Raw genomic sequence first — 21,870 nt, 5'->3', positions numbered from 1 at the left:
CTCTGCTTCCCTGGGCCTCAGTTTCCTCGTGTGTAAGAGGGAGGATAGCGCTGACACCCATACACGGGAAGAGGGGCAGCACACGTAAAAGCCCTAAGGTAGAGTCGTGCTCTCGTATTATTCAGCCCCCAATTCTGCCTGGGACATTTTCTGATCAGGGCTGGAAAGGCCATCAGGAGGAAGAACCTGCCAGTGCAAAGGCTCGGGGGCGTGGTGGCGAGCGAGGGGTTGGCACATCCGGAGGATGAACGGGGCCTGGAGAATTCTCTAAGACTGCTGCACTGGGGCTGGGAGAGGGACCTCTGGGGAGAGATTTGAGACCACAAGTAAACCAAGACATCCCCACATCCTCCTTCCAGTAGAAGCAGCCGGGCCGGGCCAGCCTCCTGGGTTGGCTCACTCGGACGCCAGTCATATCACCCGGCCCCTCAGAGCCCCCCTGGACCCCTCTGCTTCCGTCACCCTGGACTAGGGCACATCCCATAGTGGCCTCGGAGACCCCTGCGATCACCCCGGCCTGGGCGAGCGGCTGAACACCTCCGTGCCTCAGTTTGCCCATCTGTAAAATGGGGAAACCATAGTTCCTCCTGCACCTGTGACTTGCAGGGCTGTGCTCAATAAATGCTCGAAATCATACTTATTATGGATTAGCCTGGTGATTAGTCCGAGGGCAGAAAGAACGTCCCCCGGGGTCCGACACCCCCGGCCTCGGTCCCGGAGTCTCTCCCTCCCTGCGCCCTTGAGAGCCTCAGTTTCCCCAACTCAGCCCCCAGGGCGCGGAGGCGGCCTGGGGCCCCGGCGCCCCTCCGGCCGGCAGGGGCAGCACGGAGCCGCCCGGCACACCCGGAAGGGCCCCGCCTCCGGCCCCGGCCCCGCCCAGCCCGGGCAGCCCAGAACCGGGAGGCGGCGGCGGCGGCGGCGGTGGCGGCGGTGGCGGCGGGGACGGTGCGCTCGGCGGTGGCGGCGGCGGCGGGACGCGCGCGGCGCCATGGCGGCCGCCGAGCGCCGCGCCTTCGCGCACAAGATCAACAGGTAGCTCGGCCGCCCGCACGTGTCCGAGCCCCGCCCTCCCCGGCCCGGCGCCCCCCCATTCAAGCCCCTTCGGCCTTGGCCGAGTCCGACCCGCTCCCTCCGGCCGGGGACGGGGTGGGGCGGGGGGCGGCGGGAGGCGGGAGGGGGGCGGCGGGGGTCCCTCCGGGGCCGCGGCGGGGCTGCGGCTGCGATGGCGGCTGAGCCGAGGGCCGCCCTGGGAGCCGGGGGGGGACGCGTGGGGGCGTGTCCGGGGGGCCTTCCTGGAGGAGGCGGCGCAGGGAAAGCGTGTCACGGGAGCCCTCCGCGCCCCTCCCCGTCTAGACCTTCCCGGGTCTCTGAGTCCCCGGGCGTGGGAGCGGGAGGGACCTTTGCGACCCACCCTCGTGCGACTGGCGTGGGGTGGGGATGCTCCGGGCGCCGGGGTTTGGGAACGGGGATGGTGCTCTTGGAGGCCTTGGAGGCCCCTCGGGAAGTTTCCCGTGCTCTTCTCCCACTGTCAGCGTCCCGTGCCCAGCTGTCTGGGGAGCGGGGGACAGCTGTGGATGTCCCCCCCGCCCCCAGCCCTGCTTCAGGCTCTCCCAGCACCGGCTGGACGCGCTGGGAATGGATGGGTGATTGAATGGAGGGAGTGGGGGCTGGGGACCGAACCAGCTGGTGGGCAGACGGGGGAGGGGACGGGCGCCAGGCGCTGGGGGATCCATTTCCGTGGCCACTGGAGATTGTGAGACTCAGCCTGCGAGGGGGGAGGGGAGACTGGGGCTGAAGAGCTGCTCCCCCTCTTTGCCTCCATAGCCAGTCAGAGATCAGAGACTGCCCCGGGGTCCTTTCCACAGGGGACCTGTCTTGGCCACGCCCAAGTGAAAGGGCACCCTGTGGGTCCAGAGCTGGCGTGATGGAGACACAAGAAAAGATCCCACCCTGGGGGGGCAGATGCAGTGGGATAGATGGAGGGGTAGCACGATAAAATAGATTGTATGTTAATGATAAGCGCTGTGGGGACCGACGAGGCAGGGAAAGGAGGGAAAGGAGATGAAGAGGATGGGAGCCATTTTAGACCTGGGAGGCGGGTCAGGAAGGCTGGGGTGATAAGGGAACATTGCAGCAAAGATCTGAAGGTGAGGGAGGCAGAGATCTGAAGGTGAGGGAAGTGGCCGTGCCCAAACGTGGGGGAAATGCAATCCGAACACAAGAAAGCAAGTGCAAAGGCCCGGAGGCAGGAGCAGGCATAGTGTATTTATAGATCATCTGAGGAGGGCAGCCAGTCTGGAGCTGAGTAAGGAAGGGGACAGCGGGAGCAGATCTTGCAGCTCGTGGATTGTGGCGAGGACTTTAACTTGTATCCTGAGCGGGGTGGAAGTCACGAAGCGTTCTGAAGGGGGTAGCCATGTGTCAGGAGCATAGTGGTCAGGCGATTTTTGTGTTCTGCTAGCTTCATGTTCCTGAATTGTCTGTCTGTGTTGGACCTTTGGCATCTCCGAACCCATTTCTTTGCCACGCAGTCTCTGTCCTTGGGTCCGGGCTTCCACTCAAATAAATGAGAGAAGTCCTGGGGAACGGACACTGTAGAGCCCAGGGTAAGAAGAGCAGAGAATGATCCTGGGGCCCCAGGGAACCGCAAGCAAATGGCTCAAGGCTTCCAGTCATCCTCCGACAGGGTCTCCATTGCAGCCTAGTGGACACCGGGGTCCACTTGCTCAGACCTGGACCTCTTTTCATCTGTTCATTCATTCATTCATTCAGTCATTCACTCCGCAGTGCCGTGTTAACCCGAATATTAAACAGTCCCCCAGTTTCCTAATGAACAGGTTCTTTTTTTTTTCAACGTTTTTTATTTATTTTTGGGACAGAGAGAGACAGAGCATGAACGGGGGAGGGGCAGAGAGAGAGGGAGACACAGAATCGGAAACAGGCTCCAGGCTCCGAGCCATCAGCCCAGAGCCCGACGCGGGGCTCGAACTCACGGACCGCGAGATCGTGACCTGGCTGAAGTCGGACGCTTAACCGACTGCGCCACCCAGGCGCCCCCCAATGAACAGATTCTTAAAGAAAAGAGTTTGGGGAGATAACGTAAAACCATAAATTCTTATACATGTAAATAATGTGGACAGACGCTATTGCGCACAATATAACTTGTTTGTTTTTTCACTTGTACTGTTTAAAGTAAAATACGATATGGAACGGTGGTAATGGCCGGCACTTACAATATATTTATTGTATGCTGGTCCCTTCGGGAATGCCACTTGTATTGTCACCAGAGCCTGTTGACATAGGTGTAGCTAGTTTTTTTTTAGTATTCTTTTTTTAATTAATTAATTAAAGTGTATTTAATTTGAGAGAGAGAGGGGCGCCTGGGTGGCGCAGTCGGTTAAGCGTCCGACTTCAGCCAGGTCACGATCTCGCGGTCTGTGAGTTCGAGCCCCGCGTCGGGCTCTGGGCTGATGGCTCGGAGCCTGGAGCCTGCCTTGGATTCTGTGTCTCCCTCTCTCTCTGCCCCTCCCCCGTTCATGCTCTGTCTCTCTCTGTCCCAAAAATGAATAAACGTTGAAAAAAAAAATTAAAAAAAAAAAAAAAAGAGAGAGAGAGAGAGAGAGAGAGGGAAAGAATCATAAGGGGGCTCGGCTGTCAGCACAGAGCCCGACGTGGGGCTCGATCTCACGAACAGTGAGCTCATGACCTCAAGATCAATTAATTCATTATATTTATTTTTTGAGAGAGGGAGTGCATACCCACACCCAAGCGAGTGGGGAAGGGGCAGAAAAAGAGGGAGAGAGAGAATCTTTTTTTTTTTTTTTACACTTTTCAAAAACGTTTATTTTTGAGAGAGAGCACGAGTGAGGGAGGGGCAGAGAGAGAGGGAGACAGAATCTGAAGCGGGGTCTGTGCTGTCAGTGCAAAGCTGGATGCGGGGCTCAAACCCATGAATCATGATGAGATCATGACTTGGGCTGAAGTTGCATGCTTAACCAACTAAGCCACCGAGGTGCCCCAAACGCGGTGCGGAGCCCGTCGTTGGGCTTGATCCCACGACCCTGGGATCGTGACCTGAGCTGAAATCATGCTCCACCGACTGAGCCACCCGGGCTCCCCGTGGGTTTAACTGTTGCAGGCTGGACTCAAAGCGGTTAGGTCACTCTCGAAATAGTGATTTGTTGGAGGGCAATGAGACACGCGTTGAAAATTCCAGAGGGGTCTTTGGGAGTTCAAGGAAATGGCTCCCTCCCACCCCTGTCCCCAAATATGTCTACAATATTGTAGAGCACGTGAGCACGTGCATATATTGGTATTTTTTTACCTTTAGAAAAAATCATGACATTTGACATGCATCTAGAAAAGTGCAAAGTTTATTTTTTTAAATTTTTTTTTTTCAACGTTTATTTATTTTTGGGACAGAGAGAGACAGAGCATGAACGGGGGAGGGGCAGAGAGAGAGGGAGACACAGAATCGGAAACAGGCTCCAGGCTCTGAGCCATCAGCCCAGAGCCCGACGCGGGGCTCGCACTCACGGACCGCGAGATCGTGACCTGGCTGAAGTCGGACGCTTAACCGACTGCGCCACCCAGGCGCCCCAAGTCTTTTTCTTTTTTAAGTTTGGTTTATTTTGAGAAAGAGAGAGAGCGGGGGAAGGGTAGAAAAAGGGAATCCCAAGCAGGCTCCGCACTGTCAGTGCAGAACCCGACATGGGGCTTGAACTCACGAACCTCGAGATCACGACCCGAGCCAAAATCAAGGGTCGGATGCGTAACCGACTGAGCCACGCGGGCACCCCTATTCTCTCGCTTTTCACACAGGTGGGAACACGTAACGTCAGAGGCTTATGCCGTTCTTGGTTCTGGTTTTATCCTCCTCCCCGGTGAGGCTAGACTTCTGTTAATCTGGCCAGCCCTGCGGTGAGGTCCACTGTCTCTCATGAATTTCCCAGTGACGCCACTGCTTACCCTTTCCCCTCTGAGCGTCTCTACAGTGTCACATAGGGTCGTCGATTTTCCCCGTTGGAGGATTTATCTCACCGGCGGCTGTAACCCACCACCTGATCTTGACATTTTTTGCCATTGCAATTCTGGAATCCCTTCCTGAGAAAAACCACCCCAGTCAGCTCAACGTCTTGCCTCCTTTTTAAAAATGTGCTCCACGGGGGCGTCTGAAGCAGATCTGATGTGGGGATGAGAAAGAGAGGGGCACTGGGGGTGCCTCCCAGGTGCGGGTCCTGAGCACCCCAGAGGGCGGGGCTGCCCTTAGGGAGACAGGAGGATGCTGGGAAGGCAGGGTTACGGTGATGGCGCGTGCCTGCAGGACCCCGCGAGGGCATGCAAAGGAGGCAGGTATCCCACCGAAGGGACTCGAGGATTGTCATTGTTTAGATGGTGCTGAAACCCGGAGGCTGGGTGGGACCACTGTGGGGGCGAGTGTGGACATGGAAGAGGCAGGTTGAGCCCCTGTTCTCGGCCCTGCTCCCCATCACAGGCCACGTGGAATGGCAGATGCTGGAGGGCATAGACTCTGCCCTCTGGCCCCCAGGGGTTTGATCCTGGCCACCTGCTGTGTGACCCTGAGCGCCTTACCACCCCTCTCTGAGCCTCCCCCCCTTTTGGCATAAAAAGAAGGTCCAGAGATTCCAGTTTCTCGGGATCCTTTCGAGGCAACATGCTTACAGCAAGCCCTAATTGAGCACTTACTGTGTGCCAAGCCCTACACTCAGAACAGTTCATTAAGGTGTGGGTACTGTCCTGAGCCCAGAGGTCCAGAGAGGGGGTGCCACCCGTCCATGCTTGCCCAGCTCCCAAGCGCAGAGCCCTGTGACACAGGAAACTGGCTCCTGGGCCACGGTGTTGAGGACCTGGCCTTTTTTCCACTCTGGGGACATCTCTCCAGGGCCAAAGACAAAATGAAGTGGCCCCGCCCTCCCTCCTCCCCTCTCCCTGCTCTGGGGTAACAGCTGTTGAACATCTGGGACCAGGGCACAGACCGGTGCCCTGTCCTGGCGTCTTTCATAAATCATCCCCCAAGACCCTGTGTGCCCAGGCTTCCAGAAGAGGCAGCCCCAACGTTGGGAACTTGAGGGCCCGTACCTCATTTTGCACAACCTTTGAATTTCCTAGAAGATCCTCCATCATCTCCCCCTAAACCCCAACCAGCAGAAGCAAGACTCTGGGACCATTAACAAAGAAAACAAATAGAACGCGGAGACAGAGGAGTGAGGCTGAGGTCTCCACTGGAGGCCCCCATGTTGGATCAGGGTCACGGTCAAGTTTGTTTGACCTACACGGATTTGAATTCAGAGGCTTCCAGATGACCCGCGCCCCCACCTGTCTTACCTGAGCCCCACTGCACGCATCCATTTCATCGGTGGCCCATGGGCCATAGGTTGGCAATCGGCATAGTGCTTTTTTAAAATTTCTATTTCTGTATTTTTAAAAATGTTTTTATTTTATTTGTGTTTGAGAGGGAGAGAGCGCGCGAGCAGGGGAGGGGCAGAGAGAGAGGGAGACACAGAATCTGAAGCAGGCTCCAGGCTCCGAGCTGTCAGCACAGAGCCTGACGCGGGGCTCGAACTCACGAACTGTGAGATGGTGACCTGAGCCAAAGTCGGACACTTAATGGACTGAGGCACCCAGGCGCCCCAGCATCGTGCTTTTTTGGGGGTATAACTTTTTATTGGGAAAACTCCCCGGCACACAGAAAAGTGGAAAATAGAAGGGAGTAAGGCCCAAACACCCAGGCAATTGCCTTCTCAATTTTAAGAGGGATTGAGGCCCAGAAAGGGTGTCCAGCAGCCCAAAGCCACACAGCTCAAATGTCTGCGGCTTCTAACAGTGGGTTCAGTCAAGTTGGACCAGGGGGAAGATTGGGAGGGATTCACTCATTTCACCAAGAAAAATTTATTGAGGGGCGCCTGGGTGTCTCAGCCAGTTAGGCGTCTGACTTCGGCTCAGGTTATGATCTCGCGGTTCGTGGGTTTGAGCCCCGTGTTGGGCTCTGCATTGACACCTGGGAGCCTGGAGCCTACTTCAGATTCTGTGTGCCCCTCTCTGCCACTCCCCGCCTTGTGCTCTCTCTCCCTCCGTCTCTCAAAAATACATAGCTTAACGTTTTAAAATATTTATTGAGTAGCTACTATATGCGGGGCTGTTGCTGGGGACACGTAGCCCTCGTCCTGCCTTCATAGAGACCCCGGGGGGACCAGGGGTCTAGGATCTCACAGCCCAGCTTAGAGTCTTTGTACTTACCGTACCTTTTGCCTGGAATGTTCTTCCGCAGATAACTGTGTGGCTCTCTCTCCTTCCCCTCCTTCTAAGCTCAGCTGAAGGAATTGAGTGCCTGGGGGACCCCGGCCCCACCAAGTCCCAGATTCCTGTGCTGGCCCCCTCCCCCGTGGGTCTTCCCTCTTCACCCTATCCTCCCTGTCTGTGAAGGCCGGCACAGATACAGGTGGCCCAAGAAGGCCACTGCATGGACCTTGGTTCCTGCGTGTGCCCTGCGGGTCCTCCTGGCCTCTTGACACATGCTCAGCGTTGTGTCCGACTCCCTGACAATGAGGTACAGAGTGACCCCTGAATGCCGAGCCCCCTGCTCGGCTCTGCACAGCAGCCTTGTGAGGTCCCTTCAGGTACAGATGGATAAACTGAGGCTCAGAGGCAGGAGTAACTTGTCCAAAGCCCCACAGCAAGGGTGGGACGGGGCACATATTCTGGATGGGAGGCAGGGTGGACGCGGGTCCCCCAGATGAGGGAGCGGAGGTTGGGGACCAGGGAGCCGGCCAGCCAGGACTTAGACCCTTGGTGGGTGCCAGGGATAGAGAAGGATCTGTGACCCTCATGCTCTGCCGGGAGCAATTCCTTCCATCTGTGCTTAGTGGGGGTTGGGAGGGCCCCAGGCCCAGCTTGGGGGTGGTCCTGGGACCTCTGGGCTGAGATCCGTGGATTCTGAAGCCTAGATTCTCCTGGTCCGGGGCCTGGTTTTTCCCTTCCACAGTCTGGATTTTTGTCTCGGAGAAGGGATTTATTGGCCCGAAGTGGAGTTCTCCGGGCCCCACTGCCCAAGTGCTCGTGTCCCCAGTGGCCCCCTTCTGTCCCCGCAGGACGGTGGCTGCGGAGGTACGGAAGCAGGTGTCCCGGGAGCGCAGTGGCTCCCCCCACTCCAGCAGACGCAGCAGCGGCTCCCTGGGGGTACGTGTTTGGGAGGTGACCCCTCCAGGACCCTGCTCTCTGGCCGACGTGGGGAACCCCCTCTGCCGGGCCTTGGTCACACCCGCCCCTCCCACTAGTGCCCGGAGGGACTGTCCCCACTCTCTTTCTCTGTGAGTGGGGAGGGTAGTCCCCTCGCTGCGGCCCCGTGGGTGGTCACCCTGAGGTCGCCCCACCTCCTGCTGCCTGGACCACCCAGATGGGGACCGGGCGGGGGTTGGGGGATGGGAGGTACTTCCAGCTGCTGGGAGAGGGAGGGAGCCTTAGGAATTGTCTTTCTTTGCTGCAGCCCACGTGCCTTTCCTTCCAGCAGAGCCCTGCCCCTCCGGGCACAGGGTGTGATTTCCTGCCTGGAAAGAGGGGCGGGGCAGGCCGCTCTGGGATGCGGGTAGAGACTCTGAGGTCACTGTCCTCCTTGGCTCCTCACAGCTCCAACACTCTCTATGGCTCCCACCGCCCTCTTACCCGAGCCCAAGCCCACGCTCACCCCCCACTCTCAGCCCCCAGGGCGGGGGCCACAGCCACTCTGCTCCAACCCAGGTCCCACTGACTGAAGTCATTGAGCCCCTGGACTTCGAGGATGTGCTCCTGAGCCGGCCTCCAGATGCCGAACCCGGGCCCCTCCGGGACCTGGCCGAGTTTCCAGCTGATGACCTCGAGCTGCTGTTACAGCCCCGGGAATGCCGGACCACGGAGCCCGGGACCCCCGAGGATGGGTGCGTTCGGCGCCAGGCCCTCCTTGTCTGTAACTCAGTTCTGCCTCCATGCCCCTCATCAGCGCCCCCTTTCCGTCAAGCTCCAATGGCCCCAAGTTCAACTCCTGGCTCGGCTGTGTGGCCTTGGGTGAGGTACCCTCCCTCTCTGAGCTTCTGTCTCCACTTCTCTATAACAGGCAGGGGGGTAGGACCCACCTCAGGCCACTGGAAGGATTAACACTGTGCCCTGCCTCTGTTTACCCTGATTATATTTTGTGCAGAAAGCTGGATGCCCAGGTGAGGGCCGCGGTGGAGATGTACACAGAGGATTGGATCATCGCCCACAGGAGGTGGGTCCGGCTTGGGGGGCAGCTCGGGGGAGAGGGTCAAGAGGCCCGGTCTGAGCCCAGGAGAGCCCGTTGGACTAGTCCTCCTGTTTGTTGGCCGCTGTCCCCACAAGGACGGCCAGACTTCTCCGGTGGATCTTCTCTGGTGTATTGCAGGGTGGGTGTGCCCTTCTCCCTGCTACCCACCCAGCCCTACCTCCTCCCAGGTACCAGCATCTGAGTGCAGCGTTCAGCCCCATCACCACAGAGACGCAGCGAGAGCGGCAAAAGGGCCTCACCCGCCAGGTCTTTGAGCAGGACACTTCTGGGGATGAGAGGTCCGGCCCAGAGGACTCGGTGAGGGAGCCCCGGGCAGGGGTCACCTTAGGGGTGTGTGTGAGCTCTAGGCCCCAGCTGTCAGTCCCATGTGATGGGAAGTGACCCAAACAGTCTCGACTCCAAAAGGAAACGTATCAGCCCCGTGGGTTAAAAGTTAAGGGTAATAATTACAAACATGTATTAAGTGCTTAGTGTGTACTAAATACTTTCTACTGGTCCTCATCTTTCATCCCGTGAGGCAGGGCAACACCCGTTTTGCCGATAAGAAACCGAGGCCCAGGGGCGCCTGGGCGGCTCAGTCGGTTAAGCGTCCGACTTCGGCTCAGGTCGTGATCTCGCGGTTCGTGAGTTCGAGCCCCGCGTCGGGCCCTGTGCTGACAGCTCAGAGCCTGGAGCCTGTTTCTGATTCTGTGTCTCCCTCTCTCTGCCCCTCTCTCGCTCACGCTCTGTGTTTCTTTCTCAAAAATAAATATTTTTTTTAAAAAAAGAGAAAGAAAGGAAGAAACCGAGGCACAGCGCGGTGATTAGGAGAATGTCACTGGCCTAGTGGGTCTTGAGCCGAAATTTTGTCAACCAATATTCACTGGGCTCCTACTTTATGCCAACGATAATCCTACCAAGAATTATCGTTATCGTTTCCATTGTTACTAGTTTTAGATGTAGGTGGGGAAACTGAGGGCCTTTGAGTGGGGTTCAGGGACACAGGGTCACAGAACTGAGTGGGAATTTGAACCAGGGTAGTCTGGCTCTGACCACAACCGAGTCTAGGAGGTGAGGCAGGGCCCTGAGCCAGTGACAGCTCCAATGGGAAGACCTCTCCCTCCCCTGACAACAGTGAGCAAAGCATCACGGAAGGCTCTCATTGGCCCAACCCAGACATGGCCTTACTTTGCCGCCAATCCCTGGGGCCGGCAGATGTCGTGTTCTGATTGGCCAGATGAGTACGTAAGCTTAGGAGTAGCCTCCTCCAACAATGGTAAAGGAGGGGCAGAAGGTTCTAGAAAGAGGCTTAGCAAAGCCTCACAGTGACCCTTGTAGTGGTAACCCCACCCCGTGACCCTCAGCTTTCCCATCCGTTGATTGGGCATGGGGACGCCTCTGAGTGGGGTGGGGGTGCATCCAGCTGGCGCTCAGTGCTTGTGCGTTCTCCCCTGGCAGGATGACCCCCGGCACTCCTCGGGCTCCCTGGATGACACCCCTCGAAGCAGTGGGGCCTCTGGCATCTTCGACCTGAGGAACTTGGCAGCTGACTCATTGCTGCCCTCGCTGCTGGAACGCACAGCCCCTGAAGATGTGGACCGGCGGAACGAGGCCTTGCGGCGACAGCACCGGCCCCGCGCCCTGCTGGCCCTCTACCCAGCACCCGATGAGGTGGGTGCCCACAGGCCCACACGGGCCCCGAGGCCAGTACCCATGCGACTGACCCTATGTGGTATGTTGGTATCCCACCGACGTTCTCTGGTTGCCTACTGTATACCCCCGTGTTTTTAAATTCGGTTCCTTTTATTGGATGCCTACTACGTGCCCTTATATTTATCCAGCCAGCATTTATTGGACACCTACCATAGACTCCTATATTCATTCAACCAATACTTAATATATGCCGCTGTATAGCCTTCTCTTTAGTCAAACAGTCTAATTGGGGTGCCCGGGTGGCTCAGTCCGTTGAGTGTCTGACTCTTGATTTGGGCTCAGGTCATGATCGTGGGATTGAGCCCCATGTTGGGCTCTGTGCTGAGCATGGAGGCCACTGAAGATTCTGTCTCTCTCGGGGGCACCTGGGTGGCTCAGTTAGTTAAGTGTCCAATCTCGGCTCAGATCATGATCTTGCGGTCCATGAGTTTAAGCCCCGCATCGGGCTCTGTGCTGACAGCTTGGAGCCTGGAGCCTGCTTCTGATTCGGCGTCTCTCTCTCTCTCTCTCTCTCTCTCTCTCTCCCTTTTTCCTTCTTTCCCTCTCTCCCTCTCTCCCCTTCCCCACTCACACTCTGTCTCTCAAAAATAAATAAAACATTTAAAAAAAGGTTTTTTTTTAAAGGTTCTCTCTCTTTCCTTTGCCTCTCTCCCCTTCTCATGCTCTGTCTCTCAAAAATAATTAAAATTAAAAAAAAACAATTTAATCAAACTGGTATTTATTGAGCACCTACTATATATGACTATATCCAGCTAACATTTATTGGGCACCTAGTGTATACCGTGTATTTTTATTCAGTGGCTTTTATTGTATATATACTCCTTTATTTATCCACCCAGCATTTATTGGGCACTTACTATATACCTCTCTATTCAACCAATGTTAATTGTATACCTATTGTATAGTCCTTTATTTACAAAAATTTTTTTTTAATGTTTACCCATTTTGGAGAGAGATAGAGAACGTGCGTGTGTGCACGTGTGAGCCAGGGAGGGGCAGAGAGAGGGGCAGACACAGAATCCGAAGCAGGCTCCAGGCTCTGAGCTGTCAACACAGAGCCTAACTCGGGGCTCGAATCCACGAACCGTGAGATCCTGACCTGAGCCGAAGTCGGACGCTCAACGGACTGAGCCACCAGGTGCCACTATAGTCCTTTATTTAATCAAACAGCATTTCAGCAATTAATATGTCTCCAGTACCTGTATTTATCCGACCGACTTTTTTTTTTTTTTTTTTTAAATAATCTCTGTGCCCAACTCAGGGCTCGAACTCGCCTCCCTGAGGCTAAGAGTCACATCTGCACTGACCGAGCCAGCCCCTACCAACTAACTTTTATTGGGAACCTAGTGTAGACACCTGTGTTTTCATTCAGCCATTTATCAAGTGCTTACTGTATACTCCTATGTTTATTCAGCAGTATTTGTCGGGAGCCTAGTATATACCCCTGTGAATGCCCAGAAATCTAATGTTTTCTGTATATGTCTATGTTTATCCAACCAACTTTGAGGAGGTGCCTACTGTATACTTCTGTATTTGCTTGACCGACACGAATGGCAAGTCCTGGAGGTACAGCCATGAACAGGGTAGACTCTGTCCCTGCCCTGTGGAGGAGAGACCCTCCTACCAAGAAATTGCAACCCAGATGGAGTAATGTCATGATGAGTCGCCGGTAATTGGCCCTCACGTGGCCCTCTGGGTCCCGGCCATGTGACATTGTGAACACCTGGACGAGGTCCCTGCTCAGGCCTCAGGGATCAGGGAGGAAGTGCCCGCTAAGCCACCTGGATGATGACAAGGAGGGGAGAAGAAGGGGGTTCCAGCCTGGGGCAATGGGATGTGCCAAAGCACAGAGACAGGAACTGAAAGAAACTTAAGTCAGGTCGGGGGGCAGAGCTGGCCTCGGGCCCCGCGTTCCAAGCCCTTCGTAACGGATGTGTCCCAGCTGCCCTCCCCGGTTCTTGGCAGGATGAGGCCGTGGAACGCTGCAGCCGCCCCGAGCCGCCCCGTGAGCACTTCGGACAGAGGATCTTGGTCAAGTGTCTGTCGCTGAAGTAAGTGTGCTGACCCACGCCTCCCTCCAGACCCGCGAGGCCCCACGTGGGGTATGGTGCGGGCACACACTTGGGGCCCACTACTCAAGCCAGGCTGTTACCGTGTGCGGCCCTGGGACCCGTGAGGTCATCCGTGCGCTTTGAGGTGGGAAATGACTTCCTTTTCTCGTTATTCAAAGCCACCGGGTCCTTAAGCGCCAACTATGTGCCGGGCTGCGTTCTCAGCCCTGCACACGTACGACCTCCAATCTTCACCACAACCTTGTGAGGTAGGCGCAGGTGGGGAAACCGAGGCACAGGGTGGAAGTCACTGTGCCCGAGATCACATGACTTAGGAGGCCAGAATCTGGTACTGGCTCTGCCAGGACCCAGGCCGGAGGGGGCGCTGGTGACCCTGGACCTGACTTCTAGCTGACCGAGGCCCCCTCCGCATCAGCCCCCCCCCGGGAAGCAGCCAGAGTGCGTGGGAATTGAGCTGAACAGGATGTGGCCTTGGACCTAAGCCCAGCACTGCCCCTCCCCACCCTGAGTTCCTGCCTGGATGGGGGCAGGAAAGGGAGGCCCTGGTGTGGCCTGAGGCCCGTCCCAAGCAGTAGGGTTGGGAACCAGCTCTTTGAATATCCAGTCATTCAACAAACACTACCTACCGTATCCAGGACCTTGTAACCGTGGGATGACCATACAGGGCCCTCTGGGTGGGAGGACAGGGCACACCCAAAGGCTGGGAGATGTCTGGAGAGGGGAAAAAATGAGGCCAAGAGGTGGGCGGGACGGAGCCCTGTAGGATTTTGTTTTCAGCACACTGGGGAGCCTCAAATTTTGAGGTGTTTTTTTTTTTTTTTAATGTTTATTTTTCGAGAGAGAGAGACAGAGTGTGAGTGGGGAAGGGGCGGAGAGAGAGGGAGACACAGAATCCGAAGCAGGCTCCAGGCTCTGAGCTGTCAGCACAGAGCGCGACGCGGGGCTCGAACTCACGATCTGTGAGATCATGACCTGAGCCGAAGTCAGACGCTTAACCGGCTGAGTCACCCAGGCGTCCCTCACATTTTAAGTTTTAAAATGCTTCCTTAGGGCTCGCATGGTGAGTGGGGGCCAGCAGGGCAGAATAAGACGGGACGGTGTTACAGGGACGGTGCAGGCAAGCAAAGTGGGAGCTCAGCCCACGGTGGCTGAGGACACCCCAGAGAGGGGGGCACAGCGAGGCCCAGGAGGTGAGAATTTCACGATGAGGGGCACTCTCGTGGCAAAAGCTTCCTCCATCCCATCTGAACAAGGGCCATATTTTCGGGGGAAGGGCTCTGTGTGAGTTACTGGGGGGGGGGGGGCTTAATGCCTCAGTTTCCCTATTTGCAAAATGGGACAGGCTTTTCCTGGAAGCCCGTAAGCAGCAATTCTTTGTGGCCCAGTGGAAATTAGATGCCCCCCACCACGATGCACCAAGGCTGGGCCGGGTCTCAAGAGGGACTGGGGTGTGTGGACGGTACAAGTATTAGGGACAGCCTCTGCCAGAGAGTCCCCGTTCACCGTAGGTTTGAAATCGAAATTGAGCCCATCTTTGGCATCTTGGCCCTGTATGATGTGCGGGAGAAAAAGAAGGTAGGAGCCCCTTTCTTCCCATTCCTACCCCGACCCTCCTCCTTGTTGCACCGCAGTGGGCTTCCTGGAGGTGGTGGCCCACTGCTTTTCGTGTCGCCAGATCTCAGAAAACTTCTACTTTGACCTGAACTCGGACTCTGTGAAGGGGCTACTGCGGGCTCATGGCACCCACCCTGCCATCTCCACGCTGGCCCGCTCTGCCATCTTCTCCGTGACCTACCCCTCACCTGATATCTTCCTGGTCATCAAGGTGCCTGCTGGGGCTGGGCCAGGGGGGTGATCATGGTAAACGCCGGATAACGGTAAACGCAGTGTGGGCCCTGTTCTCATGGAAGAAGATGGCCATGTCATCAAGAAGGGTGATGAGTGTGTTGTGGGGAAAGCACAGGCAGCCGGGCAAGCCCAGAAGAGGCTCCTCACACGACCCAGGTGGGGAGAAATCACAGAGGGCTTCCGTGGAGAGGTGGCAGCCAGGCCAAGACCCTTGAGTGGGCGGCCTGGGGAGAAACGGCATCCTGGCCCGTGCAGATGAACATCTGAAACTTTTTTTTTAAGTTGGGAGTTTTTCAGTTTATCAGGGGAAGAAAGACGTAGTTGGCACATCTGTGTGAGATTTTCTGTTTCTAGGAGTGATCTCAAATTTCCTTCCCCAAAACGTTCTATTAGGTTACGCTAACGGCATTATTTGAGCACCTACAGGCAGGCACGGCTCATGGTCGGTCAGGGTACGCAGGGCTTGCCACCTCTAATCCTTACAACAGCCCCAGGAAGTGGGGGTTGCCGTGGCCCCCCATTTTACAGATGGGGAAACTGAAGTACACCATGGGTTAGGGACCTGTTCGGGCTCCCATACCCTCCAGGTGGTTAGGACTGGAGTCCAGCCATGCTTGGAGTGGCCTCTGTTTATACTAACAAAAGTATAAACGTAGGGAAGTTACGGAGACGGGGGTTTGGAGTGGGTTCAAAGCATGGGGAGGGGCAGCTGGCGGGGCAAGCCAACTCTTGCTCAATCCCGAGGACAGTGGGAACCATGGGAGGTGTTGGAGCAAAAGTCCTAGCTGGATGGAGTGTCTGAGGGCCCGTGAGGGGTCCAGGTGAGTGGGTGGGAATGGGGTGGGAGGCTGGGGTCCCAGCAGCGCCTCACTGGCCCTGCCGGCCCCCCAGCTGGAGAAGGTGTTGCAGCAGGGGGACATCAGCGAGTGTTGCGAGCCATACATGGTGATGAAGGAGGTGGACACGGCCAAGGTAAGCAGGTGGAGGCTGAGCAGGGTGGCGAAGGGGTCACCGGGCAGGGCGGATCCTGGATTCGGTAGGCCTGGGGCACTGAGCACTTGGGGGCTTGGGGGGGGGGTCTCCCCACAGAACAAAGAGAAGCTGGAGAAGCTGCGCCTGGCAGCCGAGCAGTTCTGCACCCGCCTGGGCCGCTACCGCATGCCCTTCGCCTGGACCGCCGTTCACCTGGCCAACATCGTGAGCAGCGCCGGCCAGACGGACCGCGACTCGGACTCCGAGGGAGGTGAGGAGGCGGGGCTGACGGGCCAGGGGCGGGGCTACCGGGGAGGGGACGATGCGCCCTCTGCTGGCTGGACTTGGTACAACGTTGAGCCCCCGCGTCTCTCGGGCCCTCCCCGCCTCTCTTTCATCTCTGCCGCCTCCATCACTGTCACCACTTCCCCTAGAGCGCCGACCTGCCTGGACTGACCGCCGCCGTCGGGGGCCCCAGGATCGGACGAGTGGTGGGGATGACACCTGCAGCTTCTCCAGCTTCCGCCCAGCCACGCTAACTGTCACCAACTTCTTTAAGCAGGCAGGTGTCATGGCCGTGGGGCTGAGGGAGGGGTGCCCAGGCACAACCCCTGTCACCCCACTGTGGGCGCACAGGCCCCAGGGACCCAGTTTACGCGGGCTTGTCCCGTGCAGGAAGCTGAGCGGCTCAGCGATGAGGACCTCTTCAAGTTCCTGGCTGACATGCGACGCCCATCCTCTCTACTGCGGCGCCTGCGGCCCGTGACTGGTGCGTGCCACACCTCCTAAATGAGAGGTGTCACTTTCACGCAGTCACTCGACAAACCCACACTGAGTACCTGCCGTGCCAGGCCCTGGGGACCTCGCGGTGACCATGATACACAAATCCCTGACTTCAGGGATCCCTAATGGGAGTCATAGACAAGAAACATAATAAGACAGATAGTGGGTCAGATGGGGGACATGGTGGCGGTGGGGACCTGGGTCCCCAGGGCAGAGGTGATCAAACGCAAGGGCAAAGTACAGCAATTGAGGATGCCCGCTGGCCTTAGCACCTGAAGGACAGCCACTAGGGGGCGTTATGGAAAAGTCAGAGCTCTGATCCCGAAGCCCGGAGAGGGTGGGGCTGGGCTGGGAGGCTCCCAGGCAGGTGCAAACCCCCTACTCCCTCCCCAGCCCAGCTCAAGATCGACATCTCCCCGGCTCCCGAGAACCCGCACTTCTGCCTCTCCCCGGAGCTGCTTCATGTCAAGCCCTACCCAGACCCCAGGGGCCGGCCCACCAAGGAGATCTTGGAGTTCCCGGCCCGTGAGGTCTACGCCCCCCATACCAGCTACAGGTACAGCCTCCAGGGCCCAGCTGGGCACGTGAATGGGGGTATCCGTGCATCCTGCAAAGCAAGGTACCTTTTCTCCCAGACGCACAGAGACACGCAGAGTGAGATGGCACTACTCCGCTTTAATGGGGGGGGGGGGGCGGCGGTGTGTAAGCATGAAGGATCACATGTCCTGCCTCCACCCCTCCACGACGGGGCCGTGTCCTCTGCCTGTGTCCCCGCCTGTTTCTGTCTCTGCTCCGTGGCCAGAAGCACCCTGGCCGACCCCGGTGGACAGGCAGCTCCTTGTGCAGGGGCCACATGGGGCACGGAAGGAAGCGTCCCTCGGTGTGTGACTGGTTCTCAGTTCCACGCAGGCAGGCTCAGGCTGGAAGCGCCGCCGTGTGGAGTCTGGGGCGGAGGGGGAGATCAGGCTCAGCCAAGGCAAAGGGGTCCCCACCCAGCTGCCCCGCGCACCTGCCGTCAGGCTGTCCTGTGCGTCCAGCCCCCTCCAGGCTCACCTCTCCTGGATCTGACGCAGCCGGTGCTGCTGTGCTGCTAGTTCCTGCCTCTGTCGCTGCACGTGGCCTGTGAGGGCCCACACGATGTGGCTCTGCTTGTCAGCGTGGGCCTGCGGGGTCAGGACGGAACCCTCAGCCGGGGCCGCCCCCCCTCCATCCCCCGCCGCCGCCCCCCCTCCATCCCCCGCCGCCGCCCGGGGCCGTCTGCCCCTCAGACTGTATCCGTGTGCCCTGGCCATTCACTGCTACTCTTTGGCCTCCACTTCCCCATCTGTTAAACGGGGATGAAATGGGACTTGCTTCATGGGATCGTTATAAGTACGCTATGGGTTATCAAAAGGCAGGGCTGGGTAGCTACTGGGCGCTCGAGAGACAGACCCAGTTACTCTTCACCGTATACATTTATTGAGTCACTTCCACGTCCCCTGTCCCGTGCGGAGCGTTTTGTCTGTATCGAGTCCCCGTCTCCGCTTTGAGACGTCAGTTGTCACGCTTATTTGCAAATGGGGAAACTGAGGCATGGGAGGGGACAGGGGTTTTGCCCAGGGTCATATAGGTTGGAGGCCATGGCACTGGGAGACGGACCTGGGGATAGCTCGGGGACTCAAGGCTCAGAAGCAAGTTCTGCCTGGGAAATCAGAGTCCCAGCTCCACCAGGGCTGGGAGCCTCTTACCTTCAAGGCCTCAAATTCTTGTTGGGCATGGCCCAGCCAAGCGCCCCTCAGCTGACCTTCCAGCCGCAGCATGCTCTCCCGCAGCGCCCGCTGTCCCTGCGCCGCCTCCCCTAGAGCCTGGGCTGTGGCCTCTGCTTGGAGCTTTAGGGCATCCTCTTCCATCTTATCAATAAATAGTGGATGTTAGTAGGATGATCAACTTGTCTTTGTTTGCCTGGGACTTGCCTAATTTTAACACTGGAAGTCCTGTGTTCCTGGGACCCCCTCGATCTTGGGCAAACCCAGACAGTCGGTTACCTTAGGCACTTGTGCTGCAAACTCCTATCTACCCCACGGTGCCCCAAGTGCAGTGCCCACCTGCATCTCCAACAGGCTTGTGCGTAGCTCCTGGGCTGCATCCCGGCCCCGGCTGACCTCCTGCCCCAGAAGCCCCAGCGCGTGGCCATAGAGGCCCACGCTGTGCCCAGCCTTTGTCAGCCGTGCCTCTGTGGTCCTGTATACGCTGTTGAGGGCCTGACCCAGCTGCAGGGTCCCGTGGAAGAGTAGGGTCAGTTCCTCATGTTGTGCTGGCTCCAGGCTCCCCACGGGAGCTGCAGACGAGGGCCAGGGCTCGGTGGCCAGGGCACACAGCAGGCACAGTGCGAGCACGGGCATGGCTGAGGCTCTGAGGGTGCGGCCACGGCGCCACTGCCGCCACCTTTTATGCCCTGACACCCCAATAACCCCCGGTCAATCGTTAACCGGCCAGCTGCGTGCCCCGTGTTGTGCAAGGGCCTGGCGGTGGCGCGACCGTTGCATCAGGCGAATGTCCGGCTGGGCCACGCTGAGATCACGCTGGCTGGGGCTTGGGGCCAGGTGTGGACTGGGGGGCACTGGGAGAGGATAGGCCCAGGCCCCGCGGGGGGAACCTGAAGCTCTGAGCCTCGGCTGCCCCACCCGTGGAAGGGGTGACGACAGTAACAGGCCAGCAGAAGCAGATGATAATAATGCGCGTCTTAGCGCCGACGGTTTCCCCAGATGGGTTTTCTGCTGCCGTTATGGTAGCTGACTTGCTCACACCCTTGCCGCAGGCCTGTGATGCTGGGCTCTGCGCTGGCCTGGCTGTAAGCTGGGGGTGTGGGGCAGGGTACAGGTGTGGCAAAGACTCTCCCGAGGCCATACAGCCTGGCTCCAGGACCCACATGTGCCCCGGAGCAGTGCCAACTGCTGTATTGCTCCCTGGATGACTGTGGGGCATGTGCCTCTATTTCACCACCACCCCCCCCCCCCCGCCCCGTAAAATGGGAGTAACGTTCATCCCCCCTCCCCCCCCCCACTTCTGATTCTGGCCTCAGTGTCTCCACCTGAGAGATAGGCCTCATAACCCTAGTGGCTTCTCCCGGGGGAAGGGCAGTCAGGCCCCTGAGCCCAGGGAGGGGTGGGTCAGCCCAGGTGGCTGCCTGGGCCACTTTTTGGAACCCTGAGCCCGAGCACCCATCTGTCCCTGCTCGGCACCTCCCCACGCCTCATGAGCGCCCCCAAAGTCCCTCTGTGTCCCCACCCTCTGCTGCACTGTCCCCCCACCTATGCTCTAAGGGTGTCCACCTGGCCCCCGCTCTCTGCCAGTCACATCTCCCGCCTGGTGCCGCCCCGCCCTCAGTGTCCCAGCTGCGTGGCCCCTCTCCCTCCGTGTGTCCCAGGCCCGGCTTGTGCCAGTAGCCCGGCCTCTCCTGTCCCTCTGATGCCCCCCTGCCCCCGCAGGAACCTGCTGTACGTGTACCCGCACTGCCTCAACTTCAGCAGCCGCCAGGGCTCCGTGCGCAACCTCGCCGTGCGAGTGCAGTATATGGCGGGCGAGGACCCCAGCCAGGCCCTGCCGGTCAGTGGCCGGGCCTGGGGGAGGAGGGCGGGGCGTCCCGGGTGGGCTGTCCCCGGCAGGCCCCTCACACACGCCCTCCCCCAGGTCATCTTTGGCAAGTCGAGCTGCAGCGAATTCACCCGCGAGGCCTTCACGCCGGTGGTCTACCACAACAAGTATGCGGGGACAGGGGACAGGGGACAGGGGCAGAGGAGGGGAGCAGGCCACCTCCAGGAGACCTCGTAGGGGAACCGGAGGCAGGGAGCCGACAGTGGGGCCGGGTGGCACCGGGGTCACACTCACAGGAGGGGGTGGGGAAGGCAAGGGGGCTCCCAGCCCCCAGCAGACCCCCCTGCCAGGTCCCCAGAGTTCTACGAGGAGTTCAAGCTGCGCCTTCCGGCCTGTGTGACCGAGAACCACCACCTGCTGTTCACCTTCTACCACGTCAGCTGCCAGCCCCGACCGGGCACCGCACTGGAGACCCCCGTGGGCTTTACTGTGAGACCCCCGCCCGCCCTCACCCCCACACCCCCAGCCCGCCTCACCTCTGGCCGGCCCCATCGCTGACCCCTGGCCTCTCCCCAGTGGATCCCGCTGCTGCAGCACGGCCGCCTGAGGACCGGCCCCTTCTGCCTCCCCGTGTCCGTGGACCAGCTCCCGCCCAGCTACTCCGTGCTCACTCCAGACGTACGTGCCCTGGCAGCCGCCCCCCAGTGCCTTGTCCTCTGATGACACCCCAGGCTCCCGTCTCATGGTCCCCCATCCGTGCCCTGCCTTCCTTCCCGTCAGTACTCCCGGGATCCTTGTTGTCCTCTGTGACGACCTCCAGGACCCCTCGTCACCCCCCAGTACTGCTTTTGTGTCTCCTGCTCCGTGCGTCCCTCCGTGTCCCCCACTAGCCTTGCCTCGTTACCACCCCCCACCCTGTGGCCTTTGCACTCACTGTTCCCATTGCCTTTCTGCCCCGGTCCCCCTTTAGCAATCCTGCCTGCCTCCCTGACCACGATCACCCCAGGAGTACCTCCAGGGCCCATCCCCCCCATGAATGCTGTCACCCTCCCACTTACCCTTGAGCTGTCATTAATGCCCTGGGAGCTTCAAGTCCAAGAGCCCATACGCCCTTCCCTGATTCATTCCCTTCAATAATATTCACCCCGGGCCTCCTTTCCTTGCTCCTCCGTTAGTACCCCAGGCTTGCAGCCTACTCAGTGGACCCCCATAGCGCTGCCTCCCATCTGCACCCCCCTGGGCTGGGCAGGGGACCCAGCTGCTCCCCCGGGGGGGCTCTGCTCTGCCCACAGTGTTGCAATGGCTGATTAGTGCGGGAGGGCTGGCCAGTCCCCACCTGGCGCGTTCCTCCCGCAGGTGGCGCTGCCGGGCATGCGCTGGGTGGACGGCCACAAGGGCGTGTTCAGCGTGGAGCTCACTGCTGTGTCCTCTGTGCACCCCCAGGTAGGGGTGGGGGAACCCAGGAGTCCGGCCCTGGAGTTGAGCAACAGCTCCCGCTGACCGGGGAGGCCTGGCCTCGGGCCACGGACGTGACTTCGGTCAACTAGGCCAGGCTCCCAGGGAAGCTGCTGACTCAGCCATGCCAGTGACCAGCCCAGCTGGGGCTTTGGCCCTTGGTCGCTCCCCTTCTCTCCT

The 21,870-nt window shown here is 58.7% G+C and overlaps 2 protein-coding genes across 2 annotated transcripts in view; one reads left to right on the top strand and one right to left on the bottom strand.

Moving 5' to 3' along the window:
* Positions 1-988: 988 nt before the first annotated feature.
* The window catches only part of DOCK6 (dedicator of cytokinesis 6), a 44,270-nt gene continuing 23,388 nt past the window's right edge, over positions 989-21,870 (top strand). The window contains exons 1-20 of the mRNA XM_047094545.1: positions 989-1,032; positions 1,825-1,889; positions 8,003-8,196; positions 8,755-8,930; positions 9,191-9,259; positions 9,463-9,592; positions 10,733-10,945; positions 12,953-13,038; positions 14,568-14,634; positions 14,735-14,884; positions 15,799-15,879; positions 15,997-16,150; positions 16,314-16,441; positions 16,555-16,648; positions 17,056-17,218; positions 20,130-20,247; positions 20,332-20,402; positions 20,586-20,724; positions 20,812-20,913; positions 21,592-21,678. Coding sequence (XP_046950501.1) covers positions 989-1,032; positions 1,825-1,889; positions 8,003-8,196; positions 8,755-8,930; positions 9,191-9,259; positions 9,463-9,592; positions 10,733-10,945; positions 12,953-13,038; positions 14,568-14,634; positions 14,735-14,884; positions 15,799-15,879; positions 15,997-16,150; positions 16,314-16,441; positions 16,555-16,648; positions 17,056-17,218; positions 20,130-20,247; positions 20,332-20,402; positions 20,586-20,724; positions 20,812-20,913; positions 21,592-21,678 — 2,331 coding nt within the window. The remainder of the gene's footprint in view (positions 1,033-1,824; positions 1,890-8,002; positions 8,197-8,754; positions 8,931-9,190; positions 9,260-9,462; positions 9,593-10,732; positions 10,946-12,952; positions 13,039-14,567; positions 14,635-14,734; positions 14,885-15,798; positions 15,880-15,996; positions 16,151-16,313; positions 16,442-16,554; positions 16,649-17,055; positions 17,219-20,129; positions 20,248-20,331; positions 20,403-20,585; positions 20,725-20,811; positions 20,914-21,591; positions 21,679-21,870) is intronic.
* Positions 17,578-19,053, bottom strand: ANGPTL8 (angiopoietin like 8). Its single transcript, XM_047096634.1, has 4 exons — positions 18,747-19,053; positions 18,390-18,551; positions 17,716-17,825; positions 17,578-17,605 (listed from the first exon to the last, which is right to left on the bottom strand). The coding sequence occupies exons 1-4, from the start codon at positions 19,041-19,043 to the stop codon at positions 17,578-17,580; spliced, it is 597 nt and encodes a 198-aa protein (XP_046952590.1). The 5' UTR covers positions 19,044-19,053.

The sequence above is a fragment of the Lynx rufus genome, unplaced genomic scaffold (genome assembly GCF_022079265.1).
Source record: "Lynx rufus isolate CCGP_SWC_20201006 ecotype Redwood Valley unplaced genomic scaffold, mLynRuf1.p SCAF_4, whole genome shotgun sequence".
Lineage (NCBI taxonomy): Eukaryota > Metazoa > Chordata > Mammalia > Carnivora > Felidae > Lynx > Lynx rufus.
This window is presented reverse-complemented; position numbering and strand designations above follow the sequence as displayed.